Source organism: Pinus tabuliformis, chromosome 1_1, assembly GCF_031772625.1.
Source record: "Pinus tabuliformis cultivar Carrire ecotype Pingquan chromosome 1_1, CPIR1, whole genome shotgun sequence".
NCBI lineage: Eukaryota > Viridiplantae > Streptophyta > Pinopsida > Pinales > Pinaceae > Pinus > Pinus tabuliformis.
In genome coordinates, this window is record NC_142297.1 from 954,069,399 (window position 1) to 954,087,188 (window position 17,790).

General features: G+C 32.0%; 1 protein-coding gene across 1 annotated transcript; it reads right to left on the reverse strand.

Annotated features, from left to right (window-relative positions):
• Positions 1-973: 973 nt before the first annotated feature.
• Positions 974-16,516, reverse strand: LOC149217657 (bifunctional TH2 protein, mitochondrial-like). Its single transcript, XM_089391392.1, has 6 exons — positions 16,286-16,516; positions 15,657-15,759; positions 14,613-14,888; positions 13,946-14,351; positions 11,916-12,152; positions 974-1,416 (listed from the first exon to the last, which is right to left on the reverse strand). Exons 1-6 carry the CDS (start codon positions 16,495-16,497, stop codon positions 1,010-1,012), a joined length of 1,641 nt encoding a protein of 546 aa, XP_089247518.1. The 5' UTR covers positions 16,498-16,516; the 3' UTR covers positions 974-1,009.
• Between the last annotated feature and the right edge of the window lie 1,274 nt (positions 16,517-17,790).

Sequence of the window (17,790 nt, forward strand, 5' to 3'; positions counted from 1 at the left end):
TTATTCCCAACTTAGGGAAGAGAATCAATTGACACTTTGGATTTTTTTATATCTACCTTTTAAATCTTGAGTTTCTTGGACTCCATTTGGGTTCACTTGTTACGTTCCTCCATACCCTTATAATGTTTTTCAACCATCACCTTTGCTTCTGACCTCATACATTAGGAAGCATATGTTAGAGCTTCATTTGGTCATCTAGTAATGTTCTATTGTCCACTTATTCATGATCCCTTCATCATTCCTCCACTTGACTTCAAGTATTTTTGTGCCCTTACCTTGACGCAAGAAACTTACCCTCTAGTAGCTCACATGTTTATCGTGAAATTCCTTCATGCAACCTATCTTCACCTCTATAATTTCCTCAAAGAATAATATATGCAGAAAATGTGTGATACTCATAGATGTTGCACATTTGTACAATCTTCATCTCCATCCCCAATAGAGTAAACTACCTTTTCAAGTCATAATTAGAGTCTTATGTTGAGAGAAGGGGCATTGATCAAGTAGAGTAAATTATACTAGAGGAAGTGTTTGGAAACATTTTCCTAGGGCTTTCATATCTTTTCCCCATTAAGAATCCTTATTATTGATTTCATTCTCTAGTTTTGAGTTGGTCCTAAACTCTTCTTGAGTTTCCCATCCAAAGTAAAACCAAGACTTGTATATGGAGATGAAGTTCATAAGTGGTCCAAGCTAAAGGAACCTAGAATTAAGTGACAACGGTGTTGATAAAAGTAATCAAGTATTTTATCATATATTGTCTACATTTGATTAATAATGAAGACAATATCAACATTCTTATTTGAACTTAAAGTTTATAAATATAAGTATCATTTTAAACTATATAACTTGAAATATCATGATTAAAGGAAGTTATACATCCATAATATAAAATAAATATAATAAATAAAAAGTACACATCAATAATATAAATTAAAATAAAATAAAGATGTAATTGGTTGTTTCTGAAATCTCTCCCGCTTTAGACGCAAAGTTAAAAGAGAGCCGATCACTTGGTAGGGCCCAAAAGAAAAGCATGTATTTCACTCCAGCTGGAAACGGTGTAAATAATGCCACTTTGTCTTATCCAACCATTATAACAATTTGCATATAGTCTCTGCTGTGTCACAAGCCCCAGAAACAAAGGAACGAAGGACACTCCAAAATGTGCCCCCACCCTTTTCAGTTTTGAACTTGCACCAATCACTATTCCAATATCTGCCTTGAGAAGACAAAGTAAGTCACTTAGATTGTCCCTACCAATATATATAGAAGTGTGTTCCATGTCATATTCCTTCGTAGAACTCCAGATATTATTAAATATTTTCACCTTCTTCATCGAGCTGTGACAGTAGAAAGATTCCATAAAAACGTGTTCCATATCATCTGAATGAATATGCAAACCATCTAAACCACCTGCAATATCCATATAACGATTCAGAATTAACAATTACTTCCATGTATATCACAAAGTGTGCATGTCAATTGCTATGTAACAAAATGAATATCAATTACTTCGCAACTAATGAATGCATTTTGACAGTGGCACGCAACTCCAAAATCAAATTTAGCAGTAAGAAATAGTTGATGAGTGACCAATGTAATTTTATTGTACCGAGAGTACAATTTAACAGATGTAACACTTCCAGCATATTGTCAGATGATTTTATGACAAATCAATCCATTGTAACTAGATATTGTGTTGTTTTTCGACTAATATCTCCCAAAAATAAAGATAGTCAATATTTTGTAATCTATTCATAATCGTGATAGCCCATACTTGGGGAATTTGTTCTAATTCCCCCTACACTTCTCTGGTATAAATGTATGGAATTAGAGCATGTTGGGAGTTAATCAAGGAAGAGTGTTAGGCTTAGAGTGTTGAAATTCAATTGCATCTTGTATTTCGTAATATTTATCCTCTACAAATACTTGGTGATACTTTGAATATATTCTCAATTACATCTATATCCCTATATGAGTCTCTAGACAGGGATAAACTATTATGAAAAAGGAATACCTTAGTCTACTATGGCTAGGAGGTCCCCCCTTGTATACTTTTATCTCTTTTTCAAGCTCGGGGATGACTTTATGAAAAAGGAACTTATAAAAAGAGAAGGGAGGGAACATTTATTCCCATTAGTAATCAAAATGGCAGTGTCTGTTGCGTCACCCTTAAAAACTGCACCTGCTTGTCTCATTATATTACAGTTGGAATTTAGATTTCCTAGGAGCCATACCATCCATATGAGTCTCTTTCCTCCTCCGGTTGGTTACTCTTCTATTCATATGGAGTGTGCTTCGATGCCTCCTACATTGTTGCATGATATCACCTTGTGCTCCTTATTCATGCTGCCAAGTCACTTCACATTTGGCATAGCTCCTCGTGCTCCTTATTTTAATTGTTTTTGTCAATTGATTTGATTATGTGTCAATTCTTGTAAAAGAAAGTGTAGCACAGTGGATGCAAGTTAGCAATTGCCACCTGCATATACTTTGCACAATAACCTTGAAATAAAAAGACCTGCCTAGGTTGACAATTTATGTGTGAATAGGAGTGGTTGTTCTTAATTAAAAGACAATTTATCTGCCCAAAGAGATTTTGTCCCATTATATTTAAAAACAATAAAATAATTTTACATTAACAAATTAAAAAATAGTAATAATAATAAAAAAATCAAAGTCCACTATCAATAAATTACTTGAATTTTCATCTTAGTTTTACATCAACTTTATATATGGAGATAAAGTAATTTTATATAGGGAGATAAAGTAATTGAAATTAAGTAACAAATAAATAAATAAAATAATTTTCATTTCATCTATAATTTCTTTTTAGTAGGAGGAAGATGTGTAATTCCTTACTTAATTAAGGAGTTGAAATATGATATTTAAATATATTAATTAAAAAAAAATCAATGTAAATTGTAAAATAAAATTAATTATATATATATATATATATATATATATATATATATATATATATATATATATATATATATGGAGAGGGTGGGGCGGGGCTTAATAATTGCTTCATTGAAAAAAAATGATGGTAAAAACATAATGAAAACAAATTGATGGTAAAAACATTTGATCACTATGTTGTGTAAGATGAATGAGACATGTAATTCCTTCCATTGATAGATGTTTTTTAATGAATTGACATGTAATATTTAAAAAATATATTAATAACAAAAAAATCATTTAAATGTCTCTTTATTTATTGAGAGAGACTATGTATAGCAAATAAAAAGAAAATTTATTGTTAAAACATTTTATTAATGTGTTGGATCAAGGCCACGTGTAATTCATTATATATATATATATATATATATATATATAGATATCCAAGATTAAAGTACCCAAGATCTATCAAGCACCAAGAGGGATTAAATTTCTCAAGGTGAAAACATTTCTTCAAAGTTTTGCATTTTAAAAGAGGTTTTCAACTCAAGAAATTAGATCCCTCCCAGCATTTGATAAAGTTTCGGGTTAACATAGATTGATATTGGTTATAATAAAATTAAAATTAAATTTATACTTAACATATTTAATTATATTAAGAATTCAAATTTAAATATTTAAAATTAAATAAATAAATTCTATCAAGAATTAAATTTTAAAGTCAAAATTACTTTGTTATTATGTATTAATTTGTTATCATATTTAAAAATTAGTATTTTTAATTTAAAAAAGAAAATAAAGAAGGAAAATGGAGGGAAATCCATGGTCCTTAAATCTCACTTGGTTGATAACTTAGAGATCCAATTTTAGTTAATCTTCCGACTATTATTTCTATTATTGCAATAGGTAGCAATGCAACTGCCTTGCAATTTGATGAAATAGTTTCATCCTTGTTGACGGAGGAGATAAGACAGAAAAATATGGAGAGCCAGAATGGTGATGCCTTGTCTGTATGAGGAAGGTCCCAGAACAGAAACAAAAATAAGTCATTGAGTGGGAGATCTAAATCTAGAGGGAGATCTAAATCTCCGTGAAAACCTATAAAGGTGGTGTGCTAGAAATGCGGAAAGGAAGGGCACTACAAAAGGGATTGTAAATATAAAGCTTCTAATAAAGAAAAGGGATCTGATGATGCTCCTTCTACAGAGGTGAAAACCACCTCAGATGAAGGTGGGGATGTGTACTTGGCTTCTTCAAGTACACATGTAGATCATGAGGCATGGTTGATTGACTCAGGTGCATCCTTTCACTTCACTCCCCATAGAGTGGTTTGGCGAGTATGAGAAATATGATGGTGGTGATGTCTTCTTAGGGGATGATAGGAAGGTTAGAATCGTTGGTCGTGGAAAAGTAAAGTTGAATTTGTAAGGTGGAAGGGTTAGAACACTTCCAGACGTTCTACATATTCCTGCATTGGCCATAAATCTGATTTCTGTAAGCAAGATGGATGATGCAGGTGTGAAAACAGTGTTCGAGAAGGATACCTGCAAGATGATTCGGGGAGCATGGGTATTGATGCGAGGAGTTCGGATTGGAACTCTGTACAAGTTGTAAGGTAGCACTGTTGTTGATGGGTGCAACAGTTTTGTGGTTCCTGAAAGTGGAGCAGAAAATCTAGTGGTCTCTGGAGAGAAGACCGTGTTGTGGCATCAAAGGCTTCTACATATTGGAGAGAAGGACCTTCGAATACTTCATAGTAAAGGTATGGTAGAAGGTATGAGTAATAGCTCTTTGGATTTTGATTTCTATAAAAATTGTGTATATGGGAAGCAGAATCGAGTGAGTTTCCCCTCTGGTAGTAAGAGGGCAAAACAAATAGTAGAGCTTGTGCATAGTGATGTGTTTGGACCTATGAAGGTTCCATCATTGGGTAAGTCTATGTACTATGTATCATTTATAGATGACTTCTCAAGTAATACATGGATATATTTCCTTAAGAAGAAATCTGAAGTCTTTGACATGTTTAAAGAATTTAAGGCTCTGGTGGAAAACCAGACAGAGAAGAAGATAAAGGTGCTGATGACAGATAACGGTGGAGAGTTTTGCAATAAGGAATTTGAAGAATTCTGTAAGAAGTGTGGTATAGCACAGCAAAAGACTACTCCATATACACCTCAACAAAATGGAGTTGCAAAAAGAATGAACAAGACTTGATGGAAAGGGCAAGAAGCATGCTCCGTGGTGCTGGGTTAGGACAAGAATTTTGGGCAGAGGCAGTGGAGACGGCATGTTACCTGGTCAACAGATCACCTTCATCAACATTGGAGGATAAAACTCCACAAGAGGTATGGACTAGTAAGAAACCCTCTGTTTCACATCTGAGGGTATTTGGATGTGATGCATATGTACATGTTCCAAAGGAAAAATGAACCAAGTTGGATAGTAAATTTGAAAAGTGTATCTTTATTGGGTATAAGGATGGTTTAAAGGGTCATAAGCTTTGGAACCCAGTAACAAGGAAGGTTGTGTACAGCCGAGATGTGGTGTTTAGAGAGTTGAAAGATGTCATTAAACATGAAGTCCAACCAAAGGAACCTGAGAAGATAGAGTTTCAGAACTAAAGGAGGAAGAATCAGACTCTACAGATGAGGAGGAATCAGAAAATGAAGAGCCACAAACTCTGGGTGTGAGAAGATCAGTTCGACAAAGAAGACAGCCAGAAAGGTATAGTCCATCTTCTTTCTATTCAAATTTTTCTTTATATATTATTGATGACGATCCCAGATCTGTGAAGGAAGCAGTAGATTCGGAGGATGGAAAACTCTGGAAAGAGGCCATGGTTGATGAAATGGCATCTTTGCACAAAAATGAGGCTTGGGATCTAGTGGAGTTGCCGGTTGGAAGGAAACCCATTAGCAACAAATGGGTGTTCAAGAAGAAGACAAATGTAGAAGGAAAGGTGGAGAAATACAAAGCTTGGTTTGTAGCAAAAGGTTATTCCTTGGTGCCGAGAATTGATTTTGGTGATATCTTTTCTCCTGTTGCCAAGGTAACTTCTGTTGGATTACTTTTATCTGTTGCTGCTGCTTTTGATTTTGAGGTAGAACAGATGGATGCGAAGACAACATTTCTTCACGGGGATCTGGAAGAGGAAATCTACATGAAGCAACTTGAAGGCTTTGCAGTGAAGGGTAAGAAAGAACTGGTATGCAAGCTAAAGAAGTCTCTATATGGGTTAAACTAGTCACCAAGGATGTGGTATCAGAAATTCGATACATTTATATGGGGACTTGGCTTCACCAGAAGCAAAGTAGATCACCGTGTGTATTTTAAATTAATTGGTGACTGTGTTATTTATTTGGTCTTGTATGTGGATGATATGTTGTCGGTTGGAAATGACAAAGAAATTATCTAGGATTTGAAGACCAAATTGTCCTCCAAATTCGACATGAAAGATCTTGGTGCTGCAAACTATATTTTGGACATGGAAATTAAAGAGATCGGGCAAAGAGGAAGCTTTGGTTAAACCAGAGGAAGTATGTCGAGACAATATTGTAGAGATTTAATATGAAGGATAGTAAACCGGTGAAGGTTCCTATTCTTGTAGGTGTAAAGTTATATGTTGAACAGTGTCCCAAGACACAAGAAGAGGAAGAGGACATGTCCCGTGTTCCATATCCAAGTGCAGTCATTAGCCTGATGTATGCAATGGTCTATAGTAGACCAGACATTGCACATGCAGTGGGAGTATTAAGCAGGTTTATGTCAAAACCAGGGAAGGAGCATTGGACAACAGTGAAGTGGGTTTTCAGGTATTTGCGTGGCACTAGTGATTATGGTTTGTGCTACCAAGGAAGACTAGGATTGGATAGAGTGTTGGATATTCGTGGCTTTGTTGATGTAGACTGGGCTAGAGATCTGGATCAGAGAAGATCTACAAGTGGGTATGTGTTTAACCTATTTGGAGGTGCAGTCAGTTAGATGAGTAAGAAACAGTCTATAGTGGCACTATCAACTACAGAGACAGAATACATGGCAACCACTCATGCAAGCAAGGAAGCACTTTGGTTGTAGAGATTGTGTTCAAGTATGGGGTTAGTACAGGGAGCTATAAGGATAGACTGTGACAGCCAAAGTTGCAATATTCTTGGCAAAGAACCCTACATATCATTCAAAGACAAAGCACATTGATGTTCAGTATCACTTTGTGATGGATATGATAGAAGACAAAAAGGTGTTGCTGGTAAAGGTGGACACTTTAAATAATACTGCAGATGCATTGAGAAAATCTGTGAGCTCTGAGAAGTTCTCTTGGTGTAGAGAAACAATGGGTGTTGCAAGGCTAGATAAATGACTAAGATCTCTTGTGGCCCCCTGTGGAAAGAAAACAACAAGTGGGAGAATGTTGGGTTGTGTTATATTCTTTCCACGACTAGCCCACGTAGTTAAACGGGGGGTTAGAAGGGGGGCGGAGGCCCCCATTCGTTGCATCGATTGCATAGCGGGGGAAGTCACAGGGGGTTTGAGGGGTGCAGGTAACCCCACTCTATGGGGTTTGGGGCAGCGCCCCAGAAAATTCTAGTTTTGGAACCTATGTTAGGTTGGGTGGACCCACCTATGGTTTTGTGCACGATTTTCGCACATGTTTGTGCATGATTTTCGCACATGTTTTTGGGCGCGATGGTTTTTGGTCCATGATTTTGGATGCGATGGTTTTCGGTCCATGGTATTGGATGCTTCGGCATGTATAAATAAGTATTATAACATTGAAAGGAACATAATGAAAAATCAAGCTGGTTGTCCCGGTTTTGGGATCTAGAGGAAAATCTCTGTGTATATGTGTTATGCTCTCGCATTGTTTATTTTATGTGTTTTAGAATTCGTATGCAGGTAATTTCTGTACAGGGTTAAAACCTACAGTAATATTCTCACCAAGTTTGTGTATGGAGCTTTACATTGATTCTAAAAGAAAGTTATTTTGTTAACCTATACTATATTATTGACACTATAATAGACTTTTAACTAATACAACCAATGATTTAACATAGCTTCATCTACCTCACTTTCATAAGACTGGATCTCAAAGTTTTCATCCACTTTAAACAAGTGCTAAAGAAGAGTGATTAATAGATATCCCTTTTGCAATATTTGGCTCTTCCTCATCTTCCATCAACTCCTCATGATCATTTTGTTTCTCATGAGGTTTAGCCCATTCTAAAAAGGGTTCAATATTCTTCTCAAGAGTGGCCATGACTAAAACCATACTCATGAAAATGTTGACTTCTTTGGATTCCAATCTTGTAACTCTTCTACCCCTTTCATCAATTCACCATTTGTTGTGCTCGTCTATTAATTTTTAGGATTGTGACTACTTACCCCTTATTGTGTGGATCTTAGTGTCCATAGGATGCACCACTCTCGTAGATTTATACTTTCTAAGCTAGTAAAGCATATATTACACCTAATCCACAGAAACACTGAAATAAAAACACTATTATACCAATATGATCAAAAAATTTCCTTTAGTTCTAATGGTTGACTTAACAAAACAAATCTACAACTATAACTACTATAGTGAGTCCATGTTGGATTGCACAATTTTGAGTTATTTATTATTGTATAACCTATATGTTAATAAAAATAAAAACACATCATTTAGATTATTTAACTACTATGACATAGAAAATATAATTACCATAGAAAAGACACAATGTAACATGGAATCAATTTTGGCCCATAACAACCTTTTTCCCATAAATTTTCAAACTTTTGTTAGTTGGAAAAGGAATCAGAGTGATGTCTCTCCTACAAACAACAATTGCCACTAGGGTTTGACACTAATTGCACGTATATTCTCTTGGAATTTCAAGCTATGTAAGACCTTTTCATGCCTTTATATGGCATCAGTGAGATCAATGACCAACTCAACTAGAATTTTGATCCATGGGACAACTAAGATTCGGTATCTTGGTCCATCATCCATGAGAAACCTCAAATATGGATCTTCTAGTCATCTAAGAAGTCTCTCTTACAATGACACAACTAAAAAAAGTTAGTTTTCTTAACCTCCTTCTTTCATCTCTTTTATTATTTGAGAAGCCCCATATTTAACCATCCTTATGGGGCCAAATGCAGAAGAAGAGGCATACTTTTTTAGAACCAATGGTTTGCTATGGTGCTTTAATGAGTTTTGAATTTTGGTAGACAATCTTCACACATGAATCTCAATCTCCTAGAAATCCATGACTAAAAAAATTCCCCCATCCATCACTATGCAAATGGTTTCTCCATTACATTAAATTTGACATTATATAAGACATATATTTGATTCTTAATTTAAGCTCTAGGATTATGGAAACTATGAAATCTTGGACTTGTTTTATTGATTCCTTAATTGATATTCTTTCACTAGCTCTTATATGGGTGAGACTCCCAAATATGCCTTTGCAATTTGGAAGTTTACATTGTCTTTGAGTTGTTAATTCATCCATTGGAGAGATCCATTTTTTAAGCTTAGAAACTAATAAGTATGACATATCATCATATACCTAAATATGTGTGGCAATGGATTTTAGTAAAGGGTTTCCAACAAAGATGGATAGGTATAAATTATTATTTGTCATAGATTTAGATTATGAAATAATATATTTGTGATGTAGAGCTTATTTTGAAATAAGGCACATTGCATCAAAATTCTCCCCAGTGCCTAAGAAGAATATGAAACCTCAACATAAATCAACCTAGTGAATTGGCTCTAAGGGAGATCATAAGCTAACCTTGCAATCGTATGAAATATCATCACAAGTAGATACTCCAATACAATTGGAGCTGACATTACAACAAGAAAAAATTATCCCAGAGCTCAAAGAAAGAGTAACTTATCTCTCTAGAATTAGGGTAGGGAGCACAAATTCAATTAAGTTCTAGACCAATGGCATGTTGGGCAGGCGAAGTTGAAGAAGTTAAGGAACTAGAGAAACCAAAGCCTCCATATCAAGATAATTTGGGGTTGATAGGAATGGCAAGCACCACGACAAATGGAAAAGAAGTTTTGATAGTAGTAGAAAAGAAGCATCCCATCAAATGGGAAAAGTAGTTAGGTTTGTAATCCAATATAATCATGTATTGCTTTTGTCCTTTGGTATGCAAGAAATTTTTGAGAATGTAAGTAATCTTGGGATGTAGCTCTTTTGGGTATTTAGCAGACAAGGATATCAAATGTTGAATTTGGGCTATTAAAGCTTTAAAATTGACCATGTAAATATCTTCTTTGTATTACATGCTTTTAACCCATGTAGTCACATTATGCATTTATAATGTTTTCACTCCCATTGTCACCATTTAATAATATAATTTTCTAGTTCTTGTTAAAATATTAAAAACAATGTAACATGATGTTTGCCCTAGGAAACTCAATTTGGGAATTCCTAGTAACAAATGAAGTATTGTGTCTTTTATATTGTATATAATGGAAAGGACTATAAAAATCAATATGGAGTCCAAACTTGTTGTGAAGCTATGAGATACTATGGTATACTAAAATTCTTTCTCTCTCGCGCTCTCTCTCTCTCTCTCTCTGTTATATTAGTATCTCCTCCATGCTTAGTGATCATTCTATGGAACAATGGTGGCAACAAAAGAAAGTGAGCCCTTTACCCTCCTATTAGTTTTTTTATAGTTAAGGATAGGTTTAGTGTTTTAGAAACCTGTTGAAAAATTTATACTTCTAAAATTATTTAGTGATATCACATGTTAACAATTCCACAAGGATAAATGATGATGAGTTGACATTGCTGCCACTTGGACCTGTGGATGATATTTTAATTGTTACTTTTGTCAAGAGAATAATTTTCACATATAGAATTTGTTTTACAAAAGCAAATCATCATTGGAAATATGTCAACCCATGGAATGTAGTGAGGACCTTTAGGACATATTTACTTCAAAGTTAGATACCCCCAAATTCCAGCTTTTTTAAATATAAACCGAAGGATACCAATTTTGGTCTATCAATGTGAGTTTTAGGTTCTAATCCAAATTGATCCTTCTATGTCCCAAATTCCTTCTTTCCAAATCCATAACATTAAAAAACTTATATCTTAACAATGTAGATCCTATCAAAAATAATGATTGAAAAAATAGAGATTGAATGGAAAAATATGAACTCAATCAAAAATCTATCATTGGATTTTTTCCTCCAAAAACATGTAAACTAGATGAAAAAACTTATGAAAGGGTGTTTTTGTATTTGCAATCTTAGGTCTAGAATCTTGTTTGATTTGTTTTATTGTTTTTTTTTTTTTTGAATTCAATAGCCAAATTGGTGATTGAGTAGGTGCTAAAATAAACTTACCACACACTTGTTTTGTTTTGGTAATGATGTTGAAATTCAATCTACCATAGAAACTAAAAATTCCTAAAATATTAAAGATCTTATAAAACATACTTGTTTTATTTGGGTAATGATGTTGAGATCCAATCTATCATAGAAACTAAAAATTTCCAAAATATTAAAAATCTTATAAAACATGGACAACATGCCTTTAAAAAATACTTTCAAAGTATTCCTACATTGCTCTCTATTTTCGCAAAAAAATTGACAAAAACATTAGAAACATTCCCAAAATTCCCATAATCATTCCCTACTAAAAAGGATCATCCTGTGGTCTCTCCAAAATTTTCTAAAACAAATGATTCAGAAACAAGTCATGATGTAAATATGATGGAATTAGAAACCCTTGAATTACATATCATTGCTACCAATATATTATAAAGATAATTAATCATTTCAAAAAGTATATTTTAAATATTTTAAATATTTTAACAAAAGATGTATTTTATAACAACCACTCTTTCATTTAGAATTAAAAAAAACTCATGGGGAGTTAAAACCAATCAAATTCATGAGAGCCTTAAAGAAAAGTCCAAAACCACTAGCATAAGTAAGCACTACCACATTAAAAGATGAAAGTAAATGTAACCATTAAAATAAAGGTATACGATATATGTACCTGGGGAAAAGGCGGCCTTCAGATAATCTGCACTCCAAGGAACTGAAATTATATGCATGTCAACCTTTGAATGGTTTATTTCCTTGAGTATTTGCTTGAGCTCCCTTGCCTTTTCAATATCTTTTATATTAAGGCCCCGGAGGACACGTGGTCCAACAGAGTTGGAATTTGCTTCAATTTCAATTTGAGACAGTTCTTCCAAAAAATTGTAGAGACCTTGATAATCGAAAGCATCCACTAAAAAATAATGATAAAAGTATGTAGTTATTATGAAACACCCATAGATTGAAAATACATATTAAATATCCATAATAATAATAAAAAATACATTTGAATTCTTTAAATCCATTCAGAAAACAACATGGTAAATAAATATTTGAATTATTTAAATCCATCCATTAAATACTCTTTAAAATTAGTATGGTATACAGACTCTTGGTGAACAAATATCTATCATAATAATAATAAATACATTTGAATTCTTTAAATCCATCGAGAAAACAAACATGGTAAACAAACATTTGAATTATTTAAATCCATCCATTAAATACACTTTGAAAAGAACATTGTATACAGAATAAGTAATGATGGTTGGATATTAAATTTCATTTCCTGGTATCTATAATAATTTCAAAATATAATTATAAATTATTTTTTTCTCCTTTTAAAAAATAATTTTATGGTTTAAATTATTATTTAATTATTATATTTTTAAAATTTTAAATTTTCTAAGTAATTAAATAAAAAATATAGATAATTAAAAGCATAAAGGTTATAGTTAACTAAAAAGAGACATGGAATAATGCAAATTGTGATTATGGAAATTTGTTATCAAATTGTTTAATCATAGAATTAATTGAAAATAAGTATTTTGTAGAAGAATAAATAGCTATTAGAAACAAAAGGTCTGCTAGTTTTTTTCATTTCGCCTAGTATTTAGTGATATAATTTTTAATAAAATTATTTATTATTTTTGTTATGCAAATCGTATTTTAAAATAAAAAATAATTTAACATCCTAGGTAATTTTGGAAGTTTTCAAATTGTGTAAATTCAATAAATACAATTTTCTCAATCTCAAATAAAATCCAAAAGAAAACCAAATATTTAAAATAATAATAATAATAAACTATAAAGACAAATAAAAAGTAATTAAAAACTTATTAGATTAAATTACAATGAATCACATATACTGTAATATAAAATGTGGCATAAATGACATATTACAAAAGGAATCACATTACTCTCAACATATATATAAAAGAAGGGTAGTTGTTTAGAAGAGTATTGGCAATTTAAATGATTTATATGATGGATTAGCAAGACAAAATTTTGGACAACTTTATTTACAAAAGCCTCCATTCAAATATATATATAAGAAAGAAAGTTGGTTAGAAGGGGGTTGGAAATTTAAACTAGTATAGATCCATCTTAAGTACGAATTTAACATGAGCAGAGAGAATTTCTTCAAGTGCAAGCTTTTTTAGAGTGCAAAATACAATGTGTTATTTTTTATTGTTTAAATTGTATTTTTGAAGGTTAAATAGTAAATAGAGTATATATAGGACCAAATAAAATTTGTAACCATAAAAATTTATTTTTTTCTATATATAGATATATGAGAAGCTGATATAGTTACCATAGATTTTCAAATAGTTTATTTAAATCTCTTGTTAATTTTTTTTTTGAAAAATATAAGATCTAAATATATGATTCACACATTATTTTTACTTGTAATTACTTTGAAGCATATTCATTTTTTTTAATTATAAATGACATTGTTTTCCATTTAGAACATAATTTTTATTTTATTTAAAAAAAACACTAATAGATTGACAAATTTACACGTTTCTTCTTATTAATTTATATAATGGAATAGGAAAACAAATCTTTGAATAACTCTACTCACTAAAACCTCTATTGGAATATAAATCAATAGAAAATAATGCAATTGACCGCTAGATTCTAATCTATGTATTCATTCTCTGGCCAGAAAATTGTTATAAGAGAAAACCAAGGGGGTTTCTTTACCTTCTTCGGGTGGCAGAATCTTCCTTAACCATTCGTCATACTCTTCAGAATATTGACGAGAAAGTTCATACCACATATCTGATGATGACTTGCGCTCAGTTGGGTTTTCACTGCCATTTTGTTGAGCTTTAAGAGTTGACAATGTCGCAATTTCTGATAATATCGCGGAAGAATCCAAGACAGTGCAAGACAAGTCGAAGTCTGTGACAATGGTGTATCGGTGGTTGGCAGAATGACCCTCTTTCAATAAGGGAACCAAAGTTCTCTGATCGAAAGGCAGAGCGAAAAAGAATTCTATGTCTAGTTTTAAAGCGTGATAATATATCCTCCCCAGAACTTCACGCTCTTCCCTAGTTAGCGGCTTAGCTAGTTTGTCCAGAAACTCTTCAATTCGTAATAGTGATTCCTGCTTCAACCACAGCTTGAATCAGCCAAACGAGGCAATCAATTAACTCTAATTTCATTATCATTGCCAGTATATCCTGAAGCATGCATATGCATATTGTTGTTAAAAAATAAAAATATGGAAGAGAACTATGCAGTGGATTATTTCATCCAAAACAATTTCTACTATATAGTTCTTTTCCATAATTTTTTTTTAATAAATCACCAATTATTTATCAGTTATATGCCTATTGTTTCCAAAATGCTAATAGCTAAACTTAACCTTATCCTCTGCGGGAAAGATCAGTTCAATCCACTCCTTGTGTGGGTGATCAAAATTAGATTCCATGGCTCTGGTAATTTTTTGCCCCAAGAAATGATAAAGCTTTGAGCAAGGGGTCATGGTAGCTATTGTGTATGCTGGTATCTTTGTCCTTTCAACAGGATTTAGTCCCTTCCCTCCTTCCACCTTGCCAGCAGCTGCTGCTAATAAAAAATTTGAGTACTTGAGTGTCACCATATTGGGAAAGCACTCCTCGTCATAAATCCTTCCCCGTCTCTTTTTAAAAATATAAAAAACACATTAAATTAATAAAAATTAAAAGCTCAATATAATTATTCTATTTCAGAGCATCAATATGTCTATTTACAAAACTTGAATTTGGGCCAAACAAAATTTTTTATTTCATAACATAAATATGCCAATTTAGCTTGACTTTTTCTTTTTAAAATATTAGAAACACATCAAATTAATAAAGTTTAATAGTACAACATAATTATTCTATTTCAAAGTATAAATATATCAACTTACACGACTTGAATTTGGTTAAGGAAAATAACAACTATTCTACAAAACCACCCAAATTAAACTCAATTAACAATAATATATTTATCTCAAAGATACAGTTTTTCATAATGCCTTAACTCTTTATTTTTTCAAAATATTTTAAATATTAAAAACACACCAATTTAATAAAGCTATTTCAGAATATAAATATGTTAACTTACACGACTTGAATTTGGTTAGGGAAAATAACAACTATTCCACACAATCACCCAAATTAAACTCGATTAACAACAATATTATATTTTTATATTTATCTTTCTAATATATTTATCTCAAACATATAATTCTTCATAATACCTTAACTCTTTATCTTTTCAAAATATTTTAAAATTTTAATTGAGATAAAAAAAAATCAAATAATTCACTTATATTTATTAAATTTCCAAAATATTTCAAAATCTACATGACCATAAATTTACCAAAATAACATAAAGTTTTCCCAAAAATATCCATTAACCATCTCACACATGCAAACAATACCTGCAATTGCTGAGCATATTTCACAGCTTCTTCTCCTAAATTCGTGAATGAATACTCATTCTTATCATCTTTGTCGTCTTCGCAACCCTCTGCTAGCTTGCACCTTTATCAAACCAATGAAGCATAAATTCATCATTTATTGATTAACAATGGCTGATCACTGTTCGAGGACTCTGTGATTGTTTTATCAGATAATTGTTTTTTCAGGATATCTATTTATCATTTATTGAATAACAATGGCTGATCAGTAGTTCAAAGTCTCAGAGGCTTGATTAGTTTTTTTTTTTTTTTTTTTTTCCAAAATTAATTAATTTTAAGTATTATTTTTAAAACAATTCTGAATGATACAAATAGATTAAATAGTTTATCGATTTAACTATCTTAAAAACAATATCTACCTGTTATTCTAAAATGTCAAGATAGATAATCCCATTACAAATAAATACCTAGTGCTAGTCATAGTTATCGTCATGGTCATAATCATAATATATAAGATTCAAAGCCCGATGGAGAAGAACACAACAGACCATCCCCACCCAAGTACACTCTCTTGACAAAAGTTAAATAATAAAATCTAAGAGCTACTATCAAAATAAAATAAAAGTAAAGTTGAAGGGCCAAAATCTTACGCTTCGACATATTTTTTCAGGAAATAAACATCCTGGACAATATAATTCTCCAAATACTTCACCTCCAGTGTCCCGGCCGCTAAAGCTACCACAAAACGATTATACAGTGCGAAAGGTGCAAGTTTCTCAAACTTTGCCCATAACCCGCTGCTGAATCCTCCTTCATTTGCCCCCGTGAAGTTCACCGAACTCCGGGTTTTCGGTAACGCCATGGAAATTGCAAAACTGTATCTCTTGCTGAATACTCAACTAGTTACACTGCAAACTTCCAAATTCCAAGTTAGTATTTATAGTGTAAAATGTTAAATTATGAAAATTAAAGTTTATTAAGGTTAATATGATTTTTGGACTTAAAGAATGATATATTCGTTTAATTTTAGATTATCATAATTTTGCTAATTTAAGTAGTCAATAAAGTTGATAGTGTGAAAAAGATTTTAAAAACTAAAATGGTTTTCCATAAAAGAGAGAAAGAATAAAGTAAAAACTAAACAATCCAAGAAAAAGAATAAAGTAAATATTAAATTAAAATAAAATAAATATTAAAAATAAAAATGAAGTAAACATTAAGTACACTGTACTAAGTTAAGTATTGGCTAAGTGTTTTTACATCTTGCCCATTGAGTACAATTAATAAGTTAAGTATTGGCAAAGTGTCTTTACATCTGTCCCATTCGATAAAAATATAATGATATTTAATGAAACAATGGAAATATAGTAAAACAATATTAATTTATTACATGTTATTTAATATTGTGGCCTCTTTAGACTGGGGCCTTAATAATTGCTTAAGGATAAATAATATGCTTATTCTTTTATGGAATTTAGTACGAAAGACCAAGCCACTTTAATCTTTAGTATATATGCTTTATGTGATTAGGAATCTATCATCTCAATGTTATGGACAAGCATTATAAAAAAATCGTAACTAGGAGCCTATTGCTTCAATGTTGGGGGTAGGCGTTATAAAAAATTGTTAGTAGGCCTACCCCTTGTTTCATTGTTGCGGCCAGGTCTTATAAGAAACTGTGACCAGAATCTATTATTTAAACGTTGTGGACAAGGGTAAGAAAATATTTAAAAGCGCATAAAGTTCACCCCCAAAACCTTTAGCTACCGAAAGAAGAATTCTGGAAAGCTGTTTAAGAATACAAGCAAGAAAATTTTGAAAAGGATTTTTGAAAAGTTAAGCTCCGCAAACAAGAAACTTATAACTTCACTTCAATGTTCTAAAGTCAAGGGAATATTGAAAACTAAAGTGTGAAAAAATCATAAAGTTCATTCCAAACCTTGTAAGGAAGAAACTATCACTGCTTTGTTTTACAGAATCATTGAGGAAGATTTGAAATGTGCCTTAAGCGCCAAGTAAGTTGTATAAATAAATGTTATAATCCTGGATTCTTAAACGGATAATTTATACAAATTCTTATTTATGATGAGTAATTTGCAATATAGATGTTACTTAATAATTTAATTTTAGTGTGTATATATATATATGTATATGT

Coding starts and splice junctions, on each gene's coding strand:
- LOC149217657 (XM_089391392.1), bottom strand. CDS start 16,497: ATGGCGTTACCGAAAACCCGGAGTTCGGTGAACTTCACGGGGGCAAAT. Junction 15,760..16,285: donor CTGAAAAAATATGTCGAAGC/GTAAGATTTTGG, acceptor GGTTTGATAAAG/GTGCAAGCTAGCAGAGGGTT. Junction 12,153..13,945: donor GATTCTGCCACCCGAAGAAG/GTAAAGAAACCC, acceptor ATTATTTTTTAG/TGGATGCTTTCGATTATCAA.